The 27,250-nt window shown below is 46.2% G+C and overlaps 1 protein-coding gene across 15 annotated transcripts in view; it reads right to left on the reverse strand.

Annotated features, from left to right (window-relative positions):
- The window catches only part of by (focal adhesion protein tensin), a 1,595,780-nt gene that overhangs the window by 948,199 nt on the left and 620,331 nt on the right, over nt 1-27,250 (reverse strand). For 3 of the 15 annotated variants that reach the window (XM_071662721.1, XM_071662734.1, XM_071662722.1), the window contains exon 2: nt 11,489-12,045. The exons of the other annotated variants lie outside the window; for them this stretch is intronic. In XM_071662721.1, the coding sequence (XP_071518822.1) occupies nt 11,489-11,587 (99 nt within the window). In that variant the 5' untranslated portion in view covers nt 11,588-12,045. The remainder of the gene's footprint in view (nt 1-11,488; nt 12,046-27,250) is intronic. 15 annotated transcript variants of the gene reach the window in all.

The raw sequence follows: 27,250 nt of genomic DNA on the forward strand, positions 1-27,250 counted from the left end.
GATGGATAAGATGCTGGTTGTGATGGCCTGAAATAGTTAATGGTTTCAATAAATGCTGTGCATGTGGTCGCTATAGGCGCTGGGATAGCAAGTCTGACGGAGAGAGGGCAAAGGCTGTTATGGGCAGCCGGGATCATTCATAATAAGGGCGCACTTGACTATGGCGGAAAGACGGCAATGGTTGTCCTGTACAAAGACGACGGGCTATAATGGCCAGACAACGCTGGTTATGGTGAGTAACATGCATGGCTTGTGCTTGGCTGTGGGCACTGGTTGCTGATGGGATTGAAGGCATAAGCTTTAACGGGTACATGGCAATGGCTGTGACGAGGAGACAGGGTTGGTTGTGGTACACGGAGGGTGTTCGCTGTATTACAAAATATATCAGTCATTTAATTGGTACAGGGTAATGGATATGAAGGTCAAAAAAGGCGTGGTTATGAAGGGCAGGGGGCACTATTTGTAATCAGCAGCGAGCTTTTAATATGATGGGTAGTTGATAGTTCTTGTCATTTTTGGCACAATCAATATTAATGTAGTTATTGTCAGAATTCTAAATTACACATACACCGAATAATTCTAATAAATTCAATATTCTAAATTACACATATACCGAATGATTCCAATAAATTCAACTTGTCTTACCGATGTAGACAACTCAATTGAGGGTCCCCCAAAATATTCTAACACCGTTTTCTTTTATCGAACGTTCTCTCTAAATGCAGCTTTACTACAGGAACTATGGTAAATAAATCAAAAGCTAAATATAAAGCCAACTTCTTTTTTCAACTTTACTTATAGTTTCACAAGATTTGTAATTTACAATTTTACACCCTTCAAAAAATTTTAGTTAAATATCATGTCATTTCTTAAACTAATAATTAAGATGACTCCCAGATCTACAGGGAAACTTATACAGGTGACTAAACTATATAAAGCTTAGTTTATAACCTTTACACGTCATATACTATACCAGTGAATGACACTGAAGCCTCACGTCAAGCTCTGAACTTTTCTCTTAAAGTGTTGGTCACACTGTCGAACTGCACCTTAATATCAGCACCAGTACTACCCACAAAACTTCTACCGAGGTAGTCAAACTGCTCTCATGACGTCTCGATCATCATGGATATATATATATATATATATATATATATATATATATATATATATATATATATATATATACAAAGAGAGAGAGAGAGAGAGAGAGAGAGAGAGAGAGAGAGAGAGAGAGAGAGAGAGAGAGAGAGAGAGAGAGAGAGAGAAACGGTTCTTCGAAACGATAGATGGAGAAGCTCTTGAGAGAGCCACCAAGGGCAGTGTTGAGGGACAGAGTTGCTGGCAGAGAGGGAAACCTGGTGGGCACTAGGATGGTCCCTGGTGCGAGGCTGACCTTCATGAAGGCGCGTGAAGCATGATCATGACCGTGAGATGGAACTGACATCGGGCATTAGCGCTCGCGGGGGATGTTACATGCGTGATAATGGCAGCAGTGATAGCTAACAGTGAGAGGGAGGGAGTACACAACGATGAGGGACTGGATAATGATCACGAAAATGACTACCATCATCACGCCGGACATCAGGATGTGAGGGAGAGTACGGGATAATGAGAGCAGTGAAGGCTGGGGTTATGTGCGAACTGATGATATAATTGTGACCCATGAAGTTACATAAGATGTGAGCTAGGGTGTTGTCATCATCTAGTAATAGCAGACTATTAAAACAAGACTCTGTTCTAGACGTCTTTAGATCTACTCAAAAAGTTCATGCTAATAAAAGTGTAAAACTATAACCGTACGTTTGTCGACACTGACTCACACAGCCAACAAACATAAAACGGTGATACGCCTCACAGAGTAAGGTTATAACTACGGCAGAAAAGGCAAAGATGAGGAACATATCAGAGAAGAGCCGTGAGGATAAACGCAAAACACAGCAAGGCTGTGGACCAAGCTAGTTCGATGCTCCTCTCATTACCAAGGGTGTTTGAGGTCACTGACCGGAGGGTGCTTACCAAGTCCAAGCTCAAGGATTACACACAGTTCGTACATACGGAGAAACGAACTTAGTAAGTTTCTGAACAACTCTCTGGCTGATCGATAATGTTTCCAATACCTGTAGGCAAAATACTCAACAGATCTGGCCAATGGAGGTTTATACTGATCCCTCTTCTTGTATCAATGGTTCATCAAGGTCTATGGAGCGTTAAAGATACTCATGTCTGTCATGCTAATTGGGAATGATTTCTGAGGGCAGATTGCTCTCTAGAAAACAGACGGTGTGTAATTCAAGTCACTTCCAGTAGTTCTGACATCTGGCCAAGTCGACGGGTGCTGTGAATGACCTTTGAATTACATATCTAAGGTCAACAAGTTCACCCACCTTGTATGATGGTTTTAGCACACAAAAGTTTTATTGTGTGCAGATTGTACGTTCAATGGCTTTATCTTCCTAGTCTTAATGGCTTACAAGATCCAACCTGCCATCTTCCATGGGGCAACAACAGTCGCTGGGATGTGTTCGCTGAATGTCAAGTCATCTACCGTAATATGGTTCAGTGATAGCATGATATGTGTGTCTGTTGTTCTGCAGGGGTCCTTAATTCCTCACTTCCTCTACAGCAGTACAGCTGAAACTTGTCTCCATCGAACAGCCAGATAGTGTCAATGGTTAAATGGAAGATTTCATTTGCCTGCAAAACGTGTCTTCCAACCTTATTGTGTGTCATCCAAATCATAAGAATAACAAACGAATATCATTCTACCACGAAAGAAAATACACAAGATGTACGAGTCATTATGGTACACAAGACTATAGAGTAAGAAACCAGAGCTGAACGTACAATTCCCACGTCACAAAGCTTTTCAGAGCAAGGAGGCAACATCAAACTGTCTACTTCACAACAACGCGTTGTGCTAATTTTTCTCTATGTCCATAACTCAGACCACGGACAAAAGGCCTTACCGACGTCAGGCTGTGATTGAAATACGAGTTGAACTAGGGAAGTAAGGGAAGAGGAAAAATAATGTAAGAATTTTGGAGAGGTGGAAACCTACAATCTAAAAACGGGCAGTTTGTAGCTGCTGGAAAAGTCATGAGAAGACGGAGTTCCTGAGTTCTGCATACTTGAGAGTGTAACGGACCTGACAAGATCCTACCCTTAAACTGCCAACAACCACCTATTAATCACGTGACGCAGAGCCTTGCTGAGTATTACTGGCTGATGGCAGAGGCACAAACGTTTCACCTCTTGTTGAGGCGGAATGCTTGGCACTTGATCTAGTCAGCAAGCAGAGTTAGCACCGCTCCAAGTACAAGTACTGGGACGACTCGATCCTTGTATGATCGGAGCAACTGACCAAATGAGAAGAATCTATGGCAAATTCTGTGGACTCCAGTAATGTAGGATTCACAAGAGAGATCCGACATTACGATTATACAAAGCATGTTTATTGTGATCTATGGTGGAAATGCGGCGCTACCACAGGAGATTGGGAAATAGTTGAGGCTTTTAAGAAGAGTGGATCACAAACTGGATTTCTGAGCAGTGAACGTAACTCGGGTGCGTCTTCCCACACGAGGGAATCTTGTCCAAATCTTAATTCATGGAGAAGTTATGACGAACAGTAGACCGAACAAGAGAAGATTACACAGAAGCAGCGGAATGCTGTGCTGAAGAAAGGAAATCACTAACAAAACAGAGGGAGGAGAAGAGTCCGATGCGGCACGGGACAGTGAGGGACACCGAGGCTGATAAGGACAGAGGGAGCGGCTGATCCATCAATGATTACGGAGACAAGCTAGATAAGAAAGAAGAGACTGAGGAAGAAAAAAACACAGTGGCCAGCTTGGAAATCAAACGCCGATGCCACGCGTCCTGAAAAGCTTTCAGTATATTAAAGGGTCGTAGTAACACAGGCGTCACCAGTGCCTCGTACAGAGGATGACCAGACGTAAGACAGGAAAAGATATCATCGGTGGACCTCGCCTTGTGAAGAACGTGCTGACGATCAAGAGAGAGAGAGAGAGAGAGAGAGAGAGAGAGAGAGAGAGAGAGAGAGAGAGAGAGAGAGAGAGAGAGAGAGAGAGAGAGATGGTTATTCATGATGTTAAAAAAATATGGGAGTTCAAAAGACACTCAGAAGCCTTTGCAGTAGGAGCAATAGGATGATACTTGGAAGGTCTGGAACACTTATCCTTCTTCAGGAGAGGCTGTGTCAATATGTTTCCATACTGGGGAAACTTTTGGTTTTAAACACAGGCGAGAGACAAGGAAAAGTGCGGCCGCAAGTTTATAATTATATTCCTTCAAACTGGAGGAGGAGGAACGCCATGTGGTCCGTCCCCTGCAGGGCGTCGTGGAGTTGTTCACCCAATAAAAAACTTTCCTGTGCTAGACAATATGACGCCACGAACGAGATATTGACAAACTATGTAAGGGTCTTAACTCACAGTGGTAGCCCTTCTTACCTTATATATATGCGCATAAAAAAAGTATACAATGTAGAGTATACTGTTGCAAAAAGTTATAATGCACCTTGATTTCTTTTTTCACTTCACGAGTAATTACTATACAGAGCAGCAACCGTAACTGTTAAGAACTGCTTCTCGCATTCACGTTGAGTACAAACCCTACCGAGGCAACAGGAGTCATTTTGAAATCCACTGGACTCGTTCCGTAAAGATATTTTTTCTACGTTGGTTTACATACGTACACTTTCCACTTTTTCAATGTTACCCCTTTTACACATTCATCAACGGTTGTGTAAACTATGATTTCACGTCCACATCACGTGGCTGGTGTGACCTATAACATCTACGTTCGATCTGGATAACATACAGTATCGCGGAATCTGTAGACTCCAGTAGTTCAATCCAGACGATATAGCTTTATACACACAGGCCAACCCTACCTTGTGTACTCCTTATCCTGAGACCAGTCCAAGTTACAGCCGGAAATCTACACTTTACAGTCCACGTCTCCCTTCCTGTGTCTCTCAGCACAGGCTGTGCGCAGTTCTGTATTCGCTCAAATGAGACCGCCGAAGACAGGAACTCTTATGCGTGTGTCTTCAGTCCCTGTATATTAACACCTGTCGTTGTGGGGAGGGTGAGTAAGTCGACTTACCGTTTTGCGGCAGTTCCTCACTATTCCGTCGGTCGAAAAGGATGAATCACAAACATAATCATCTTCCTCCATACTTATTCATATTTCCGCATTCTCTCAGCATAAAATCGCGACATTTTCTTTTAGTTTGTTCAATCTCTCTCTCTCTCTCTCTCTCTCTCTCTCTCTCTCTCTCTCTCTCTCTCTCTCAAAAAAATCCATACCTACAAATAAGGTCATTGGAAGGCCTCTTGTCAATTCTGCTCCCTCGACTAAAACTTTTCTCTTATGCTGAAAACTATAACAAAAAGAAAAGGCAGTGATGAAGGCAAGAGAAAACAGAAAAGTCAGACTGCAAAGGCAGGAGTGACCACAAAAGCACACAGAAAAGACTAAAGCCGTAACGATGACCAAAGCAAGCAGACAAGACAATGAGGGTACTTGCTACCACGAGTATGGAGGGTGATAATAACACACAGAACACAGGGCAGTCACGAGAAGAATGGGTAGGATACGCAGTACAGTATGGGAGGAGGAGGAGCAAGACACACAGAGGCTGAGTGTGAGGAGGAAGAGGAGGAGGAGGCAACGTACCCTGGCAGCACAAACAAGACAGATGGTGTAATGCCTCCCGTTGGAGCCATTGCGGTCATTACCAGACCTTGAGAAAAGAGGAGGAGGAGGTACAGGGAGCGTCCCACTTATACTACCATAAGCCCCCTTACCTCCAAACTCCCGCCACTCTACCAGACTGCGACCTTCACCCACACCTTCAGTAAGCACCGGACGTTCATACACACACAGAAACACACACACACACACACACACACACAGGTGCCTAAGAACATAGTATACATGAAAAGGTTAAAGTTCTCTGAGGTAACTCTCTTTGGTTCCCGTTCCTCCTCTAACTCCATCTTGGATGACTAACATTCCTTAACCCCATGATGTTCCTCTTACTAATCCTATGCCTCTTCCTGTAATCCCTTTTCGGACTGCCCGAAAACAGCTCTCTCTGTGGACACAAGCAAGGATTATGGTCCTGATGACATCCATCCCAAAGTACTAATAGAGTTTGCTTCTGAACTTGCACCTGTGCTTGCTCGTCTGTTCTATTTCTATTAAAAGACGAGAACATTCTTCTTGGAAACATGCGTTGGTACAGCCCTGAACTTAGAGAGTTGAACGTTCTTCTATCTCAAACATCTAATCTTTCCGAAGTCTTTGAATCCCTCCTCAACTCCCATTTCCTAAGAAATCTTGAATCTCACCGTCTTCTATCTGATCACCAATATGGCTTCCGTGAGGCGAGATCCACAGGTGATAATTCTTTCCTATTTTAGTAATGTCTGGTCATCATCCGTGAAAGATTCTGGGGAATCCTGTGCAGTTACCCTTGAAGTATCCAAAGCATTTGACCCGGTGTGGCATCGTGGTCTTATCTCTAAGCTCCCCCCTCTTTTGGCTTCCCTCCCTCATATCTAGCTTCCTCTCTGGCCGATCTATCTCCGTGGTTGTTGATGGATCAGCCTTTCCTACTTTCTCCATTAATAGCGGTGTCCCTCAAGGTTCTGTCCTGTTTCCTACACTTTTTCTAATTTTTTCAACGATTTCCTCTTTTCCACAAACAAACAACTGCATTTCTCAACATCGTTCAATTCTCCCATACATCTCTCACTCGATCCGTATCTCGTCTCGACACAACTTCAATATACTTGGACAGGATATCTCAGCGGAGTAAACGAAACCTGGTTAAGTCTCATGCCTACAAGATCCAGTTTCTAACCATCTCTTGATCAAAAGGGCCTCAAAACTTTCTTCCATCTTTCGACGGTTCTTTAATTCCACCTCTCGACTCAATGAACATACTTGACATTACTGTAACGTCCACTCTATCTTGGAAACCCCATATTATGGAAATAGCTAAGTCTACCTCTAAAAATCTAAAGAAAATGAGTGCCCCGTTTACAAGTCTAAATTTCTTTTTTAACAACTGTTGCTTTGTTTATACCATTAATTGATCTGTCCTTGTATTGAGTACTGCTCTCATATTTTTTTTTTCTTTTTTTTTGGGGGGGGCCTCTAATTCTGCATCCTCAATTGACAGAGTAGAGTCGAAGGCAGTCCGACTTAGCAAGTCTCCCAAGCTAACTTCAAAACTTGACCCATTTGCCCTACGCCGATATGTTGGTTCACTCTTCCTCCTTATTTAGGTATCGTGTAAGCAGGTAGCATATTTTCTTACATACGTTGTTTGTTAAAGACCAATATATATATATATATATATATATATATATATATATATATATATATATATATATATATATATATAGATAGATAGATAGATAGATAGATAGATAGATAGATAGATAGACAGATAGATAGTTAATCCAGTTAAAGACACGTAAAATTGGATATTTTTACGATAGCTATTCTTATGCCCCTGTTATTCTCTACCATCAGCACGCAATGAGTTGCCGGATTTCCTGACAGCAACACATATTACTGGCAGTTCCTGACCCTCGCGTGTGAAAGACATCCACACTGCTGAATACATTCGAATACCTCCAGGTGGTGGCAAGTATTCCTCGTCCTCCCGTTACACTTTTCGAGTCTGGGAACTTAAGGTAATAAAATGTAAAGACCTTAATGATGGAAAGTGATGCAGGGCGGGAGGGAGGGAGAGGGAGGACAGAGAGGGGATCCTTCCATTTCCATCTAGCAAAGTGCGGTCTCTTGCTGCGTCCAGAGGAGTCGATCAGTCAGCAGGATACGTGAGGAGATAGTGATCACCATAAACCCACCAGGCCGCCAGGATAACACAGGAAGCATCGCATGTACATCAGCTCGGGGTGTGGAGTCATCTACCTATCCACCGAGTGTGGCAACGACCGAGAGCGTGGGCTGCTGGTGAACAGCAATAACACGGCGAGAACAGAAGTGTGGGCGGGTGGCACAACCCCGGCCACGGCCTTGTGAACGACCAAATGCCTTTCATACCTAACAAGCCGTTTACGTCCGAGTTGTAAGTCACGTTGTCCACCGATGAATATGCCACTACCCCACTTCCACTAACACCAGGTCCCGAATCATCATATGAGACATATTCTCAAACGCGGTGAGGGAGGTGTGGCCAAGCGAGACAGTAGTGGGTGAGACATAATTGGGTGCAAGGCTGAGGTGCATGACTAAGGTCTTGGTGTAGCTGGTGGTGTCGTTGTTGGCTGTCGTCTAGTCCTGCAGACTTTACTTCAGGGTCTTCTGAAAGGCGACATAATCGGGAGAGGTGTGGGTAACGTTGACCCCGATGGCGGAGTCGCCGAGGTACTTTCTCTACGCGGGTACATCTATCAAGGCATCATTTACAGGGATGTGTTCCCACAAGGGTCCCATCTGTGTGACCCGTGAGACCTCAAAGTTGGGGGACTGGACGACGAAGATGGCCCCTCGGGAGTACACAGATGTCTGCAAGCTATGGCATGAGACTCCACCCTGGCGCCACGCCTGATGGTCTCGTAATGACTGTGTATGGCGAAAGTTTTCACGAAGTTAACGAAGGTGTCAGCAACACAGGTCTTGTCTCTCTTCAGAAAAAAGAGAAGTAGACGGTGGTAAAGGAGATCTTCATAGTTGAGGGTCTATCGAACTGCGTAAACCCATGTGTGTGTGTGTGTGTGTGTGTGTGTGTGTGTGTGTGTGTGTGTGTGTGTGTGTGTGTGCGCGTGTGTGCGCGTGTGTGTGCGTGTGTGTGCGTGTGTGCGCATAACTGCCAACGTGTACTGTATGGGGAGGGAGTTTCATACTCGTTTAGCTCTATCTCTTAAATTCTCTAAATTCACACACTTCTTAAACTTGCATATGCTGCCTGCATTAATGACTTCAGTCATGCTATCCCATTTGTTCACTACACTTAGACTATAAAAGTACTTCTCTGTATCTTTGCATAACTTTAACAACAAGTTTCTTGCTTAATTTCACGTTATGTTATCTGGTTGCTCTATCCCTTCATCTCTGGAAGAACCATCTAAATGATCAATGTTTTAAAAACATACAGGCTGTGATCGGGTCACCCCTCACTCTTCTCTCTTTCAAGGCGGGCAGATTTAAAGCCTCTAGCCTTTCCCTATAACTCAGCTCTCTTAACTCTGGTACCAAATTTGTTGCCTTCCTCTCAACCTTCTCTATGAGCTCTTTGTATTTCTCTAAGTGCGGTGTGTGTGTGTGTGTGTGTGTGTGTGTGTGTGTGTGTGTGTGTGTGTGTGTGTGTGTGTGTGTGTGTGTTACACGTAATGTGATCATCTCCAGATGACGAGTGCACAGTACATCCGCTAAAGTCAGGCGTAGTCAAGTAAGATGGCTGTACTACACGACAATACACAGATGTCTTACCACTAACGTCCATGCAACTTACGTCAAGTTCACAGAGATGAGTAACATGGTTAACAATACTTCTGACCCTGACCTGCCTGGACAAGGATGATCAACACCCATACATAACCAAATGGCGAGGAGTGCCCAGCGAGATGGTCAGAACATGGATGGGAGGGAGGGGTCTGTGAAGGGTTGTACTTTCTTATCAGCGCAGCTGAAGTATGTGACCCAGGAAAGGAAAGAAAACTGGTCGGGGTGTTGAACGAGAATACAATGATATGTATTCATTTCACTGTGATCCATGTTACAGGAAGGATTGGCAGACAGGGTTTGTTATACACTAACGTGGAACGTTAAGAATTCCAGGACAATATTCACCCACACGCCAGCATGAATAATACATCCTTCGTCGATGAGATAATCCAGGCATCACTATCTTGTGTCACTGTGTCATGTTATTACATATGCATCGCTTCCTCATCACTAATCGCCTACTGAACCTGTCTTATTCAACTCGTCTTACACACACAAATATTACTGCACGACATATATCAAGATGCGACATTAATATTTATAAACACTGTAGGCAATCCTGGGTGTCCCGGATTACTATTTCAGTGAGGGAGGGGATGGGTGGTGGTCAGGAAGAACCATGGGTTAGATGGGAGGATAGTGAGCGGGGGGGAGTACGTGTGTGTGTGTGTGTGTGTTCAGGATGGACGGTAGTACACAGTTGCGATGGACAGCCGTGGATAGATGAATGGCACTGAATTCCTCGTTCGTCTCGTCCAACGTTAATGATTCAAAGTTTCCAAAGCCTCTGCACAACATACTTCTGTACCTGGCTAAGGTTCCTGTTTTATACTAACATCTGAGGACAGTTTAGGTTTTCTAACTGACCCTCTCTTTTTACGGTATACTTTCCTTGCCTTAAAAGCTGTCATTATCATACGCGTCCTGACTCCTAGAACACTGTTCGTCATACTACAACTCGCACATGTAGTCCGTCTGTACGTGAAATGATCAAAGTGTTTTAAAACCAGCACACATTGTGCACGTGAGGCAACACCTGCACTGCATGGAGCCCACGGTGCCGACGCCACCACAACTCCAGCTGTCATGGACCTATCTCCACCTGCACCAGCTTATGAGGGGATATACTTGGAAAAATGTTGGAAAAATGTCTATCCTAATTTTCACTGATATTCTAATTCAATGTATAAGTAAGGACTTACATCAGTTCCTCCAGTTGATAATATATATATATATATATATATATATATATATATATATATATATATATATATATATATATATATATACTGCTTAAAGAAACAACCGAGTAACCCGAGGAAAAGTGATCATGAAATGTTTCACGTCCCGAATCCTTGGAATGAAACAGGGTTCAGTGCATCAGTTCAACATACTCACTCACCGGCATGAGAATATCTTATGGTAAAATTGGATAACTATGATATATATATATATATATATATATATATATATATATATATATATCCCTGGGGATAGGGGAGAAAGAATACTTCCCATGTATTCCCTGCATGTCGTAAAAGGCGACTAAAAGGGAAGGGAGCGGGGGGCTGGAAATCCTCCCCTCTCATTTTTGATTTTCCAAAGGAAGGAACAGAGATGGGGGCCAAGTGGGGATTTCCCTCAAAGGCTCAGTCCTCTGTTCCTAAAGCTACCTCGCTACCGCGGGAAATGGCGAATAGTATGAAAAAAAAAAAAAAAAAAAAATATATATATATATATATATATATATATATATATATATATATATATATATATATATATATATATATATATATATATAATCATGCATCTGTACAACACGAAATACAGTACCATGAAGAATGACACGTACTGGATGTAATACAATAGTGTTACATACCGGAAGGTGGGCAACGAGTACTGAGCGGCAGGAAGGACCCACACCAGCGACTCGCTCACGCCACCTAAGACGTCATAAGGAAACAACATTTACCTGGGAGTCGACGATCTCAGCGTAGGATGCCCCCGAGGAGAGGGAGGTGGAGTCCCACACGGAGGCGTAGTCGCCGCAGGTGGCCAGCACCACCACCATCACCAACGCTCGCCACGGACCACCCTCCACATCTCCAGCCACCCTCACCTTGGCCCCAGGCACTCGCCCTGCCCCAGGGGGGGAGAACACCTGGGGCTCCTCACACCTCCAGTCCTGCTGGTAAGTTTATTTTCAGAGGTGCAGCACAGAGTCGCCCAGCTTGTCTTCCACTCAGCAGATATATTCCGGAAAGGGTGTAGAAATGGGCGAGGGTGAGGGTCGGCCGGGTGGAGCGTGGGTTGTATGGGCTGGAAGGAACCCGCCCAGTCTTCCTTCCCGTGGGGCTACATTAACCGTGGGTGAGGTCGAGGCCCGCACCTGCTGTGAGTCCCCCGGGAACTCGTTCCTCCGTGGCTCATGCGTATAACCTGTTTCCTCGACACATATGACTGCCACAATGGTTCCCAGGGTCTGTTGTTGCACTGATCACTTAACTCGTCCTCACTTTAATAACTCCACTGAAAATACACAGCCTTAAAGATAACTTCATACAACTGTTTCTCATTTACATATCAGTTGTGTTTAATAATCCAACAGTTCTAAAAATTAATGCAAACTGTAAAACATTCACGTCATATATGTAATACACATGTTGGCCTCCTGTACCAACTTCAGACATCAAGTTCCCATACAGTAAGTTGCATACCAGTGCTGCTCATCCGTGTTACTCTTACGAAGACAAAAAAAAAAAGTTTTAGACTGCTAGACACAACACAAGGAACTAGGCACTAGACACAACACAGGGAGGGACGGGGAATACCTCCCTGCAAAACCTATGTACGTGCAAGTCAAGGAAGACAAACTACCAGTACTCAACACGTGTTGCAAAAAAACTTCAACTTGCACACATCTTTTTTTCTTTCATGCGGTTTTGACCAATGTTCAGATAACCTACGACGCCCATATTTCTATCCCTGAGCCCGGCATCTGGTAACAAGACGAAGACAAATGTCTCGGGAGGCATATACGTTCAGGATGGGTGGGGTGACTCACTCCGCCTGCAGTGTTCACAACCAAAGTTGTTCTGCAGGATACCGTCTGCAAATGGAAGATGAAACCTGTTGTCGTATATGAAACTTAAGTGAACAACACCGCAGGCGGCTGCAGTGTTCTCCGATGCAGTTTACTGTACGTCAGTGTGGTCTGATACAGGGTACGTCAATGTCGTGCATGGTCGTACACTCACACAATGCGCGGCAACCGGGTAAGGTCAGTATACAGCGTTACAATGTTATGGACCACGTTCCTATTACAGTGGTGGGGTAAACTGCAGTACAGTGTGCTGCAGTAATACCGCAAAACTTTACGATACAATATGCATAGTGCATAGTACTATGTAAACATTATGATACATTATAAACAACAAGGGCACAGTATTACACTGGTACACTGTAAATAACACTGTCCTGTAGTATACTAATCTACTATGTAAGGTTGTGATAACAATGTAATCATACGATGTGATGATTCGGTGCAAGTAAATATAAGTGCTCAGTAATATACTGCGGTACAGTGAAATGCTATACGGCACAGTGAGGCACAGAGTGCCACAGAGAACCCTTGTGCGATGCAGCGTAACGTAGTAACGATGGCAGAGGGATGAGGCGGGATGGTATTACAGACTGTTGCAAAAATACCACCTTGATGACGATCAGGCCCACTGTGAACTGATAATATAATCTTTCCAGACAGTTAAGTATGGGAGATATGAGGATGGAGACGACAGGTGCCAGGGCAGTGCGGTGACGACGGCTGCGAGGAATGTGGGGATTATGGCCAGGGGATGGCAGTGCAAAAAGATATCGGGGTAAAGCTTTGTCGGTAGTCAAGGAGGAAGCACGAAATGAGGAGGTCGGAATCTGAGCGAGTACAGAGGAACTTGGGCGAAATGTGAAATGAAAAGTAAGCAGCCGTTCCTTAACGATGAGTGTCTGGGTTAAGATGCTACCTGAAAGAACGCAAAGAATTAATAATAAAAAAAAGGGGACTGGGACAACACAAATCAGATAACGTTTATATCTACGAGCGCTGACTCGAGTCCCGCCTGCCTCCCCACTACCGCAAATGTTACTACCCTGGGTGCACGTAGGGAGAGGAAAGTGGAGGGCGGGAGGAGGGAGGAGGGGCAAGACTCTGCCGCTGAATCTATTACTTCTGAGAACTTGTAGTTATACCTCCCCCGAGAGGCAGGGGGAGGACTGCTTTGTGGTAGGCGGGGGAGAGGTGCTTTGTGGCAGGTGGAGGAGGACGATGCTGTGCGGCAGGCGGGGTAAAAAGACGATGCTGTGAGGCAGGTGGGGGGGAAGGGCTGCTGTGTGGCAGGGATGGGTGGGAGGGGATTTGTGTGACAGGTGCGGGAGGGCGGTGCTGTGTGACAGGTGCGGGAGGGCGGTGCTGTGTGACAGGTGCGGGAGGGCGGTGCTGTGTTACAGGTGGCGGAGGGCGGTGTGGTGTGACAGGCTGGTTAAGGTGGTGCTATGTGACAGGCGGAGTAGGGCAGCGTGGTATGACAGGTGGTGCTATGTGGCTGGCGGGCCAGACCGTCTGGCCGCTCGCCCTCATACATCTAATTTACTCGTCAATTGAGCGACGTCTTCAATTTCTTTGCTCCGGGGTAATTTGGATTCCGCAGTCAGCTGGCTTCAAGCTGACAAGAAGAAAGGAAACCACCACAGGAAGGACTTCACGCCCACAGAGGAAAACTTTCGCGAGTGAATAAAACCACCACACCGTTCTAATGGTACGAGGTGGGAAGTTCTTAGCGAGTAAAGGAATTCTGACGTGGCTGGCAAAAATTCGGTAGATAACGAGGGATTTCACGACGAGCTGCCAGCAGGTTCTCACCGTCAACCTTGTCTGTTAAGGAGTTCAACCATCGCTTCAGGGCAATATAAGATACAGCATAAACAACTCTTCATCAGAGAAGACGTCAAACCACTGAAGGAAACATTTCTCGACGTAGACAATGAACACTTGGCCAGACCCACTAGGGAACACCCGTCTAGCCTGCAGCTCCTGATACACCCAGCGTCTGCGAGACGGATCATACTAGGCGAAACCAGAGGACAGCACCCGGCACGGCAAAAAACATGGGTATCCTGCGGCCACAGGTTACGGGGCTGGCAGAAACTATTCATTAATACTATGAGATATTCAACACGTTCAACGATAAACATAAATCTTCACAAAATCTCCACACCATCTTGCCTAGATTATGAGAACGTGGTCAGAGGGTCCACGCCTACCAAATATCTTGGCTGGACCACCAACAGGTGTTGTTAGGTTGTAAGTCTGGGCGAAGCCTCGCAGTTGATCATCACACACAGCCTGCCTCTGCCCCGCACTACCAGATCAAAAATTCATGAGGTGATTAGCACCATCAGGGTATGATAAGCCTTTATCTGACTAAAAGAATCAGAAAGGGTATCTTGTAAACATGGTATCGATAATCATGTGATCTCAAAAAAAACATCATTTCATCTGGCGCACAACGACTCCATAAGAATTATAAGCGGCGCGTTAACAGCCTAGGCGCTGGGAGTCACCATAGACTCGTGTCCAGTAATGGAGAACAACGCTTTCCAAGCCATCCAGTCACTACGGAGGCGATTCCGGTAAGTCTCTGGGCGCGCGATTTCGGTAATTCCCTGGGCACCCTCCTGGCGTATAGACTGTTTCAGTAAATTACATACTAAGTGTTGCCGCAGGTTGCGTCTTGTTAGGGGTCGTCCAGCCGTGAAATTGGCAGTGACGGAGCTACGTGTGCCAGGTGACTGTTCGTCCCACAATTTACTTTGCTAATAATATCTTAAGAAAGTTGTGGCAACTGAGTAATGACACATCTAACTAGATGTGATATTTAGTAAAACCCTAAGTGTTACGCTGTCTATCAGCAACAGGGTGGCATCCTGAATGAATGAAAGAGGTGAAGTGGAGCAAAGCCAGAGAGAGGTTAGCACTCCAGTGCCAACACTAAACTATACGACTACAGCTGTAAGGGAACAGCTACCCAGCCTTACACCATGATTTCGATAGATATATCCAGGATACAGATGAACAGCCTTACCTAGAATGTTAACTAAATTTCTCTCGTTACATACTGAAAATCTACGTTTCAGTCACTCTACCTTTCGATCATTCATCTTACGATCTGTGAGCTCCACCTACATACATCGCCTTCCTCGATGTACCTAAACTGTCCAATCCAATATATCCAGACTTCTTGGAAAGGAAACTTTAAGTTAACAAAACCAAGGTAAATTCAATGTGTAACTTCTTGAGCATGACGGTGCAATGGCGTGACCTTTGACCTGCTGCTTTATGCTATCAGCAGTCTGATCTTAAAATCTTCCTCTTACTGTGTCCATACACTCTTTCCCTAAATTAACAACTTCCTTCACTATCAACGTGTAGTTAAGTCGCCTACCGACAACCACCCGTGCAAGTAGGTTATAAAATTACATAAAAAGAATACATAGCCGTAGTTGTAGTGAGACTTTCCTGTACGTCCCATCACTAACTGGGAATCGATGAAGACAATCATGTCAGAGGTCGGACCATCATATCCAAGTGTCGTGAGTCAGAGTGCATATATATAATAATGATGACTTCTTTTTCTAGACTTTGTTTCTCGTTTTACTTTTCATTCCTGCCTCGAGACTGTACGACACTTTGTTCTGAATAATGGCAGCAGCCTCAGCGCCGGTCAACTGCACTCCCGGGCGCACGATCACATCCAAAACCTAAACGGCTTCTGGGAGACGACACGCACGGCGCGCCACCCTCGACCATATACGTATATGAAACGGCGTAGGTCATCATGTACATGTTCATGACGACAACAGACGATGATGCACACGTTTCTTGGGACTTTTCCTACCAGGTAATTCTGTCATTAGTATGAGTCCTTACATCTTGTAAAAAAAAAAAAAAATAAAATAACTGAAGTGCCGGAATGTAAATCTTTACTATACATACTCGGTTAGAGCTTCACGATCAGCATGAATTTACATACCACCAGAGAAGCAGTTTACATGCGTGTCGTCTCCTCACCTCGGCTCGAGCCTGGTTGTTTACATGGTGGCCAGCAGCCAGGCAGCCCGGGCGTGTGTGTGAGGCGTGATTCACCTGGGAAGTGTGTGTGTTAACGAGTTATAAACGGGATGCTGGATAAAGCGGGCAGTGCCTGTAATGTGGAAGGAGGGCAGGCACAAGGCAGGCACCGTATGACACGCGCACAAACCCACTCCGGGAATTCACAGCTGCGTAACTCCATCCCATCACATCAAGCTGTGGCGTGAATATGTTACTGGGTTATGCTCGAGGATATACACCAACTGTACCTGCCACTCTACCAGAGCGAGCGTTATGGAATGGTAGACGGAATTCTTGATGGCAACTAAATCACGTCTCAGTTTACCTGGCCAGACTAGCTGCACCGTTTACACGTGTGTCTAAACTTCCTCATTTTTTTTCCTGTTAGCGTCTTCCGTAGCAGTCACTAGCACCACCCTCAGGCCTGCGCATCTGAGCTACGGGAAGGTATATCTTAGGTGAAGGGTCATACATCCAGGTGAATGGCCATGTATCTGGGTGAGCGGCCATATATCTGGGTGTGTGGCCATGAACCTGGGAGTGTGGCCATAAATCTCGGTGTGTGGCCGTATATCTGGATGTCTGGCCATGTACCGGGAAATGTGGCCATACATCTGGGTGTGCGGCTATATATATATATATATATATATATATATATATATATATATATATATATATATATATATATATATATATATATGGGTGTGTGGCCATGTATCTGGGTGTGTGGTCATGTTTCTGGGTACGAAACCATGTATCTTGGTGAGTGGGCATGTGTCTCGATGAGAGAGTGAGCGTCTATGCGAGTGTGTGCAGCACGGGGAAGAGAAGTGGTGCAGCTGAGGCGAAGGAATGACCAGCTGGGCGATGAAGATTTGCAGCTTAACGAGGGGTGGGTGGGTGGGTAGGGGGAGGTGCGTAGATGAACAAGGGATGGGTTATGCATCTGGGTTTGGTCAGGTCTGTGCAGCAGGGTGAGCAGAGAGGCTGTACAACTGGTCTGGAGAGGAGGTGCACAACTAGTCCAGGCAGGATGTGCACAGCTGGTCGAGGGAGGATGTGCACCGCTGGTCGGGAGAGGGTGGGGGTGTGCACCGCTGGTCAAGTGAGGGGGGGTGTGCACCGCTGGTCAAGTGAGGGGGGGGTGTGCACCGCTGGTCAAGTGAGGGGGGGTGTGCACCGCTGGTCAAGTGAGGGGGGGTGTGCACCGCTGGTCAAGTGAGGGGGGGTGTGCACCGCTGGTCAAGTGAGGGGTGTGCACAGCTGGCCAGGAGAGAAGATAAGCATCTGGTCAGGGGAGGGGTTGTGAAGACAGACGAAAAGGACCGCACACATGAGTGAGGGAGGAATGTCTAGCCGTCCAGAGTGAGGGGTTGTACGGCTGGATAAAGGAATGTATTCTGCATTTACATGAGGGCACGACCTATACAGATGGGCGAGGGAGAGGGCAACCCAGTGAACAGATGGTGGGGCTATACAGCTTGGCAACGGGAGGAGGTGAGCAGTTTACTTGAAGGCAGTAGCTGGGTGAAGGTAGGGGTCACGAGTCTCAGTGAGGGATGAGCAGCTAAGTGAGGGAAGGGGTCATGAGTCTAGGTGAGGTGAGGGTTAAGCAGCCAGGTGAGGGGTGAGGGCTGAGCAGCTAGGTGGGGGTGTGAGAGCTGAGCAGCTAGGTGAGGGGATGGTCTGTGAACAATGGTTAAGGTTGTTCACCTTGGTGTGTGGACCGGTGGTCCAGCTAAGGATGAGACGGATTTGTTACAACCATAACAGCAGAGGTTGTGCAGCTGTGGGGTTGTGCAGCCGAGTTAGGGAACAGTTGTGCTGCTTGGCAAGAAGATGGACCTTTTACGTGTGGGGTGGGGGTGGGGTGGGGGTGGGGGGTGGTTTGGGGGGGGGGGGGGGGTTGAACGGATTGTGAAAATGGTCGAGGTGAGTTGTTGTGCAGCAGGCAGAGGAGGAGCTGTGAAGCTAGGTGAGGGAAAATGGCTGTACGCCTGAGTGTGGGGAGAGGCTGTGAAGCCGGGCCGTGTGAGGAGCTGTGCAACTGCCAGGGGAAGAGTTTGTAAAGGTGGATGAGGAGCGCGGCTGTGCAGGTGAGTGAAGGGAAGGGCATCACACCTGGGTAAGCGGAGTGATCATGTGGGGATTGTGTAGCTGGTTTAGGCCCAGAGGTAGTGCAGGTGAGCGACCATCTGAACGAAACACCAGTTCTGCTGCAAGGGAGGATGGGTTGTGCAGCTGGGCGGGAGGACGGAACACGCAACGACGGAGATGGAACCATGGACGAACAACATCGTTGTACGAAGAGGACTGTCACGAATCAGAGAGTGCAACACGTCTTACCTCACACACACACACACACACACACACACACACACACACACAATGAAATCGCCGATCATGACATTATCCAGAACCTGATATTCTCGGCGAACAGCACGTAACCTTCCGCCTTAGCGGTTCCCTAATCTCTGATGAAAATTTCCCAGCCTCCTTGACAGGTGCTTTGCGAGAGACGAAGTAACACCTGCCCATCAGCCGGGTTAACCAGCCGTACAGCACCGGCTGCTGCTGCAAGACAACCTTCTCTATATGCTTTGGCGAGACCCGGACCTGGCGTTGCCTCTCCACAGAAAAACTTACATCAACTCTTCGAGGCCGACGTTACGACCCTTGGGCACAACGGTACGTCCTCAGGGCATGATGGCGTGGTCTTTTACCTGTTCCCTATATGGGGGTCAAGGCAGAGGTCAGGCCATTATACCTAAATACAGCAGGGGTCGTCTTTAAGGGTCGTAGCGTCGTGTTTGAAGGTCGAGCGTCATGCTGAAGGGTCGTGACCGTCAGGGTCAACGATCGCTGGCCATGGTTAAGGATTGTGCCGTCGCAATGAAGGGGTCAACGTGCAAAGCAAGACCCCGGCGGCGGAAGTTTCCCCCAGCCGAGCGGTCTGCTGCGCCGGGAATGATAATTTCACCAGGATGACGACCCCATCACGCAGGACACTCACCCACGACCTGTGGCTGCTGCTGCTGCAGTAGCACCAGCAGCTAGCGCCTCACCAAGGCTACAGGTCATTCCTATGCAGGGCGGCAGCAGGCCTTGCAACGCACCTGATTCCCGACCTGCACCTGGGCACCTTCCCTCTCTCTCTCTCTCTCCTCCTTCCCCACCCCCACACACACACCTCCCGCACGTCATGTTAATTTAGACAGATGGCAGAAACGGCATGAAATTAGACGAGGTGACGTCAGAACACCGTGGACTGGCAAGATACTACGGGAAGAGGTGGAGGCTGGGCCAGTTATCACTGACAGTGGTAGTAGGGTCAGTGCCCGCAAACGCTGTGACACCATCATATTCAACACAAGTTTATTTTCAACCCTTTATTAAAAGGTCCGTCACCTACCGGTTGTGTAAGGGTGAAGTGTGAGTTATAAAACGTAACTAGAGTTATCTAGTGGTTACATGATAATACGAGGCATACACTATACTAAATGTTCTTACACCAGTTTGGTATGTAATATACCTCAGCCTATTTTCTGACGGCGCTCCGTCTTCTACCGAGCGCCATGGTGGGGGTAAACTCTGCCAGTTGATAACGCGCAGTGATCGGTGCTGCACGGACACCCGGGCCATCCACATGAAGTTATGAGGTCCATCTGCATTAAGCCTAAGAAAAATCTGACGTTGCTTACGTAAGGTAATCTAGATCTATAGCGACAGATGAATGTGTATGATACCTGGGGAGGCGAGGGGCTGCTTGGACGAGGGGTAAGGGGCACCTCACAACCTTGGCAAGAATGTTGGGAGGCCGGGGGGAGGACGGGCAGCCTCCTCACACACACACACACACACACACACACACCGGCCGCAGGTCGGCCCCGTCTCCTCCACGACAAACGTCCCATCACCACCACCACCACCACCACCCTGGCGCACCGCCACAATATTCCTCTCCAAGGATAGAGAAAATATATGTTAACATGAAGTAACCTCCGATGATTTATGTGAAGGCTGGCTACGGTGCTTAACGGACGTTAGAGGAGGTTGGCTAGTTGGGCAAGTTGTAATTCCACCGTTTCTTGTTATCAATTAGCCAAGCTGTACTTGTGACAGACTAATGTAAGTTAAATCAGACAGGTTTAATGCTAGTTTGACCTAACAATTGCAGAGCCATTCAATGTGTACTGTGACTTATCCTCCGTCATCCTAGGAGAAAATTATATTCTCTGGTCGACAGTTAGGTCTATCAGTCGTATACTTACGCAACTCACACCCGACCGAAATTAAACTCTGACTGTATTCATCTACGTAAGTAATGAGAGCAGTTGATCACGAGCACTAAGGATTAAGAGGGTGGTAGCAGGTTAACAAGTGTACGAAGCGCTACCACAGAGGAGAGCTCGAGGGGACTGAACCATCCAGGATGAAGGTAAACACAGGATACAGTTTAATTATCATGAAGTGAGGGGCCCGGAGACAGGTAGTGCCGAGGGCCCCGCGAGTCCCCGTCAGACCCAGCTCGGCCCAGCACCGCCCCACCTTCGGGCACACCGTGCCCACTCTCGGTCCCTGTATTTATATGAACGTGGACACTGGACGCTGTGGGAATACGAAATCACCCGACCGACACTGAAGCGTCTTGTTAACGACGAGACTCCGGGCGGTTGTATCAGACAGGCAAGACGGACGGGGCAACACGTCAGACGTTAAGATGCAGCGTCGAGGCACCAGGCGGGGTTATATCCGGGCACGCCACGCCACTCTTGGATATCCTAGCCAGGTACTTCCACCAGGTAGACATGGAACGCACCAATGCCTCCCCACAGTCTAACGAAGCATATACCTGGGGTGCTCTTGGTTATCAGTTAGTGAGCGCGTACACTCCCAGCGCGGCGTCTGAGCTGAATAAAATGTTAGTCTGGGGTGTATGATGGCTGCAGGGGGCACTCGGATGTGGAGGAGTGGGGCCGGCCGTGGGGGCGGGGCAAGGAAGTGCCTTTGATGACCTAGGAGTCTGCTTCACCGTCCCACACCGGCTGCCATCACTGGCGGCCAAGGTCACCACGAGCGTCCTAACGGCCTCCAGGCCATTTCAATACCCCTCCCCACCCTCCTCCCACAAGCCTCTGCCTTGTAAGGATGGTTCATGACCCAGGGATAGTCTTCGTGTTCTCAAGGATGGTTCAGGACCCAGGGATAGCAGTCGTGTTCTAGAGGGCTATCCAGGACCCAGGGATAGTCTTCATGTTTTCAAGAGTGGTGGAGGACCCACAGGTACTCGTATTCTCAAGAGTGATTGAGAACCGAGGAATTGTCTTCGCGTTCTCAAAGGTAATACAAGACCCAGGGATAGTCTTCGTGTTCCTACAGATGGTTCAAGACTCAAGGATAGTCACTGTGTTCTCAAGGATGGTTCAGGACCCAGGGGTAGTCTTCAATTTCTCTACAGACGTTTCTTTAAAATGTACTTCATTAAACGGACCTTGTCTGCCACTGTTCCATATATCCGATATTCATTTACACTCCTTAATATACTACCCATAATTTCGGGCAACTACAGTGAGAAGGAGATGGAATGAGTATTTTGAAGGTTTGTTGAATGTGTCTGATGACAGAGTGGCAGATATAGGGTGTTTGGGTCGAGGTGGTGTGCAAAGTGAGAGGGTTAGGGAAAATGATTTGGTAAACAGAGAAGAGGTAGTAAAAGCTTTGCGGAAGATGAAAGCCGGCAAGGCAGCAGGTTTGGATGGTATTGCAGTGGAATTTATTAAAAAAGGGGGTGACTGTATTGTTGACTGGTTGGTAAGGTTATTTAATGTATGTATGACTCATGGTGAGGTGCCTGAGGATTGGCGGAATGCGTGCATAGTGCCATTGTACAAAGGCAAAGGGGATAAGAGTGAGTGCTCAAATTACAGAGGTATAAGTTTGTTGAGTATTCCTGGTAAATTATATGGGAGGGTACTGATTGAGAGGGTGAAGGCATGTACAGAGCATCAGATTGGGGAAGAGCAGTGTGGTTTCAGAAGTGGTAGAGGATGTGTGGATCAGGTGTTTGCTTTGAAGAATGTATGTGAGAAATACTTAGAAAAGCAAATGGATTTGTATGTAGCATTTATGGATCTGGAGAAGGCATATGATAGAGTTGATAGAGATGCTCTGTGGAAGGTATTAAGAATATATGGTGTGGGAGGAAAGTTGTTAGAAGCAGTGAAAAGTTTTTATCGAGGATGTAAGGCATGTGTACGTGTAGGAAGAGAGGAAAGTGATTGGTTCTCAGTGAATGTAGGTTTGCGGCAGGGGTGTGTGATGTCTCCATGCTTGTTTAATTTGTTTATGGATGGGGTTGTTAGGGAGGTAAATGCAAGAGTTTTGGAAAGAGGGGCAAGTATGAAGTCTGTTGGGGATGAGAGAGCTTGGGAAGTGAGTCAGTTGTTGTTCGCTGATGATACAGCGCTGGTGGCGGATTCATGTGAGAAACTGCAGAAGCTGGTGACGGAGTTTGGTAAAGTGTGTGGAAGAAGAAAGTTAAGAGTAAATGTGAATAAGAGCAAGGTTATTAGGTACAGTAGGGTTGAGGGTCAAGTCAATTGGGAGGTGAGTTTGAATGGAGAAAAACTGGAGGAAGTGAAGTGTTTTAGATATCTGGGAGTGGATCTGTCAGCGGATGGAACCATGGAAGCGGAAGTGGATCATAGGGTGGGGGAGGGGGCGAAAATTTTGGGAGCCTTGAAAAATGTGTGGAAGTCGAGAACATTATCCCGGAAAGCAAAAATGGGTATGTTTGAAGGAATAGTGGTTCCAACAATGTTGTATGGTTGCGAGGCGTGGGCTATGGATAGAGTTGTGCGCAGGAGGATGGATGTGCTGGAAATGAGATGTTTGAGGACAATGTGTGGTGTGAGGTGGTTTGATCGAGTAAGTAACGTAAGGGTAAGAGAGATGTGTGGAAATAAAAAGAGCGTGGTTGAGAGAGCAGAAGAGGGTGTTTTGAAATGGTTTGGGCACATGGAGAGAATGAGTGAGGAAAGATTGACCAAGAGGATATATGTGTCGGAGGTGGAGGGAACGAGGAGAAGAGGGAGACCAAATTGGAGGTGGAAAGATGGAGTGAAAAGGATTTTGTGTGATCGGGGCCTGAACATGCAGGAGGGTGAAAGGAGGGCAAGAAATAGAGCGAATTGGAGTGATGTGGTATACAGGGGTTGACGTGCTGTCAGTGGATCGAACCAAGGCATGTGAAGCGTCCGGGGTAAACCATGGAAAGCTGTGTAGGTATGTATATTTGCGTGTGTGGACGTGTGTATGTACATGTGTATGGGGGGGGGTTGGGCCATTTCTTTCGTCTGTTTCCTTGCGCTACCTCGCAGACGCGGGAGACAGCGACAAAGTAAAAAAAAAAAAAAAAAAAAAAAAAAAAAATTCGGGCAAAAAACATCAACAATCAAAATAACAGAACAACCATAAAGGTCACATGCTTGTGATATCTAGAGGTCAACACAACCACGGGAAGAACAGTCTTAACTACAGTGAACCGTTATCTGTTCCTGGGGCAAGGGGAGGAGTTGGGGGGTCCACGAGGTATAATGTCATTCATTTGTTAAAACTAAAAGGATGAATCTATACGGTGTACACACGGTCATGCAGTCTCGCTGCCTGTCTCTTGCAAAAATATAGAGCATAGGCTACATAACAGAGGCCGGGAGGAGAGCTATGGATGATACTCCCTCCGCAGCAACACTGGCGATGTGGCAAACTTAATATCCATACGTGAAGACACCCAGTTGTCTCGCTCAGTGTGGACAACTTCACCAACCTGAGTTATATGAAGAGAGTGGGTTCACACACAGTTTCACAATTAACTACAGGTGGAAGAACGTATGTGACTCTCCGTATCATCCTGCTGCTGGCACAATCGGCGAAGAAGAATGTTAACTTAGCGACGCGGGCGAACGAGAATTCGACACAAATTATGTGTCTGGAATCGTTACAGTCAACAGGACTCTATTTCACCTGCAGCAATCACTTTCAAGAACGCTAGAATATCTTTCTTAGGCTAATAATGTCATCCTTTAGTAAAACAACATCTTGATACGAGAGATCTGGTAATATCAACCCAAATAAAACATAACAACCTACCCTAACCTTCGTAAAAGGTTAGGGTAGGTGGAACAGACTTTTGCTAACTACAATATAATGATAACAATGATACGCGCTGCCGGAATCTGCGTCCATGAGGTTACTTACACAGCGAATAAAAAGTTACTCTGACGAGGTTGTATCGGTGTCAGTGGACGCACACAGCACCAATGTCGTCGGAGAACTTCTCACTCCAATGGAATCGATCATTTCCCTACGACTGATCGTGGCACAGTCTTGGCGCCGCTGGAACCCAGTAAAGTGATCCTATGAACATACAAGACTTACAAAACTAAGAATCAAATTCTTTGGACGTGATTTTATTTTTGTCATTTTCTTTACGCTGACTTCGCTGCGTCGATGACGTTAACATCTGCTTCAGCAGGTATCACACAAGCCTGGTGTCTCAAACGGCGTCTCCAGTGGTAAATGCTACGAGGCGATGGTCAGAATGTGGCCACTACTTCCCCGAACAAGGAACCCCTTCAGGGAACCTGACACAGAATGTGATGAATGGCGGGAGAGACACAGATATAGAGCGATAACAGACCAGGCGAGACCTGCTGCCCCTCTACACACCACTCCATTACCGCAGGCAACACCATCGACGGTGGCGTGTTCAAAAAGCCAGCGTAATTGCAACGGTATCAGATCCTCGGGTCTGGCATACAGTGCCCCTAACTCCACGATGAGGAACCCTATGATTTGCTGGGCATCGCATGAGAGCTGACCCTCGCGCCATGACGGCCACACCCGGCTGCATGTGTGAAAGGTAAAACACAAGATTTGTGGGTATTATGTATCATTACTTTTTACCTTGAAAGGTGGACTAGCTGCACGGGGCGTCGTGCTGATATCACATATGGGAAAGAGAAAATGTGTGTGTGTGTGTGTGTGTGTGTGTGTGTGTGTGTGTGTGTGTGTGTGTATGTGTGTGTGTGTGTGTGTGTGTGTGTGTGTGTGTGTGTGTCTACTTTCAAGTACTAAAGACAAGATTCTGCCAACAGGCAATGCCAGCGCGTCATGCTTTGATGAACTATACCGTTTCATTCTGCCGCTACACTCACTAAATTGGGTTCAACTACCTATCAAGTTTTCTTCTTAATGAATCTGTCACTGTTCCATGTGTCTTTCTCATTTCTCCAGGTAGCACTGCGAATACTCTTTCTAGCTTACTAACAGAGCCCTTGTATATTTCTGCCCCAAACCTTTTTAGTATGTACCTTACCGGTCTTGCACACTCAATCATAACTCTGTTCTCTCCTCCTGAGCTGTGAGTCTTTGAAGTTCGTATTTTCTTTACCCCTTCAATTTGCCGCCATTCGCAGGTTAACATACATCTTTAACTTCACCTTTCTATGCCGTAGCGTTCAGTTCCTTTAGTCCCTCATGTTGGTTCAATACATTTCAACTTCTCGATTTTCCTCACGAAGTTTAGCAGAATTCTAACTTGTTTGTCTGCACTTGTAGGTTGGTGATTATACGACACATGCAATAATTTTCACTTACGTCAGCACTAAACATTTTCACCACAAGTTTTCTCTCTTGTAGTGAAAGTTCTCATCATCACCATGCCACTTTCTATTGGGCTCAATAGTGCTATTTTCTTAAGATCTTTGACTTTCAGTTTCACATATATGATGCCTTTCTAGAACATCTATGTCATTTTCTATCACCTTCCCTATTGGTACTATGTACTGCATCATTCGTGTAGTGTTTACTACTACATGACTGATTTGCTCAAATCAAACTTCGTCAAGTTCCAACAGATTCACTTTTGCCCATCAGCAGCTTGTATCCAAGTCTCTTTATCTACCTCTTTTTGATCATATCTGATCTCATGATTTTGCTTACTCCAGTCGTGTCACCAGTACAGCACCTGACCATACTTCTGTGTACTTCTTCGTCCACGTCTGACGCTATCCCCGGGGAGAAGATCAAGGCCATCGCCGTTCTCTGTAAGACTCCCGATAGACCATCTTCATCACACACGGTCACGTCTGCTTCTCTTCTGAATTTTCTGTTTGCTAGCAATCTCTTTGATCCACCTCCCTATTTTACACTTTACGTTTAACTCTGTCACCAGGGAATTTATGTGGTTTACTTTGTCAAATGCTTTAAAAAAATTCGAGAAAAACAAATTCAGGTCTTTTTCCCCGAATCAAAATGTCATAATCATTACAGTAATAAGCTAATAACTGGGTGTTACTTCTCTCCGGTACAAATCAACGTCGGTGTTCATTTATTTTGTTGTTCTTGAACAGATGTTCTACTATATGTCCTTTTGTCAGACCTTTAAAGGTTCTTACTACATGTGGACTCAAGCAAACTAGTCTATACAATCTAGGTATTAGCTTAGATCCTTCTTTGCGTATTGGCGTTATACAGTGCCCGCAAAAAAAAAAAAAAAAAAACACTGTC

This window comes from Panulirus ornatus, chromosome 6, assembly GCF_036320965.1.
Source record: "Panulirus ornatus isolate Po-2019 chromosome 6, ASM3632096v1, whole genome shotgun sequence".
NCBI lineage: Eukaryota > Metazoa > Arthropoda > Malacostraca > Decapoda > Palinuridae > Panulirus > Panulirus ornatus.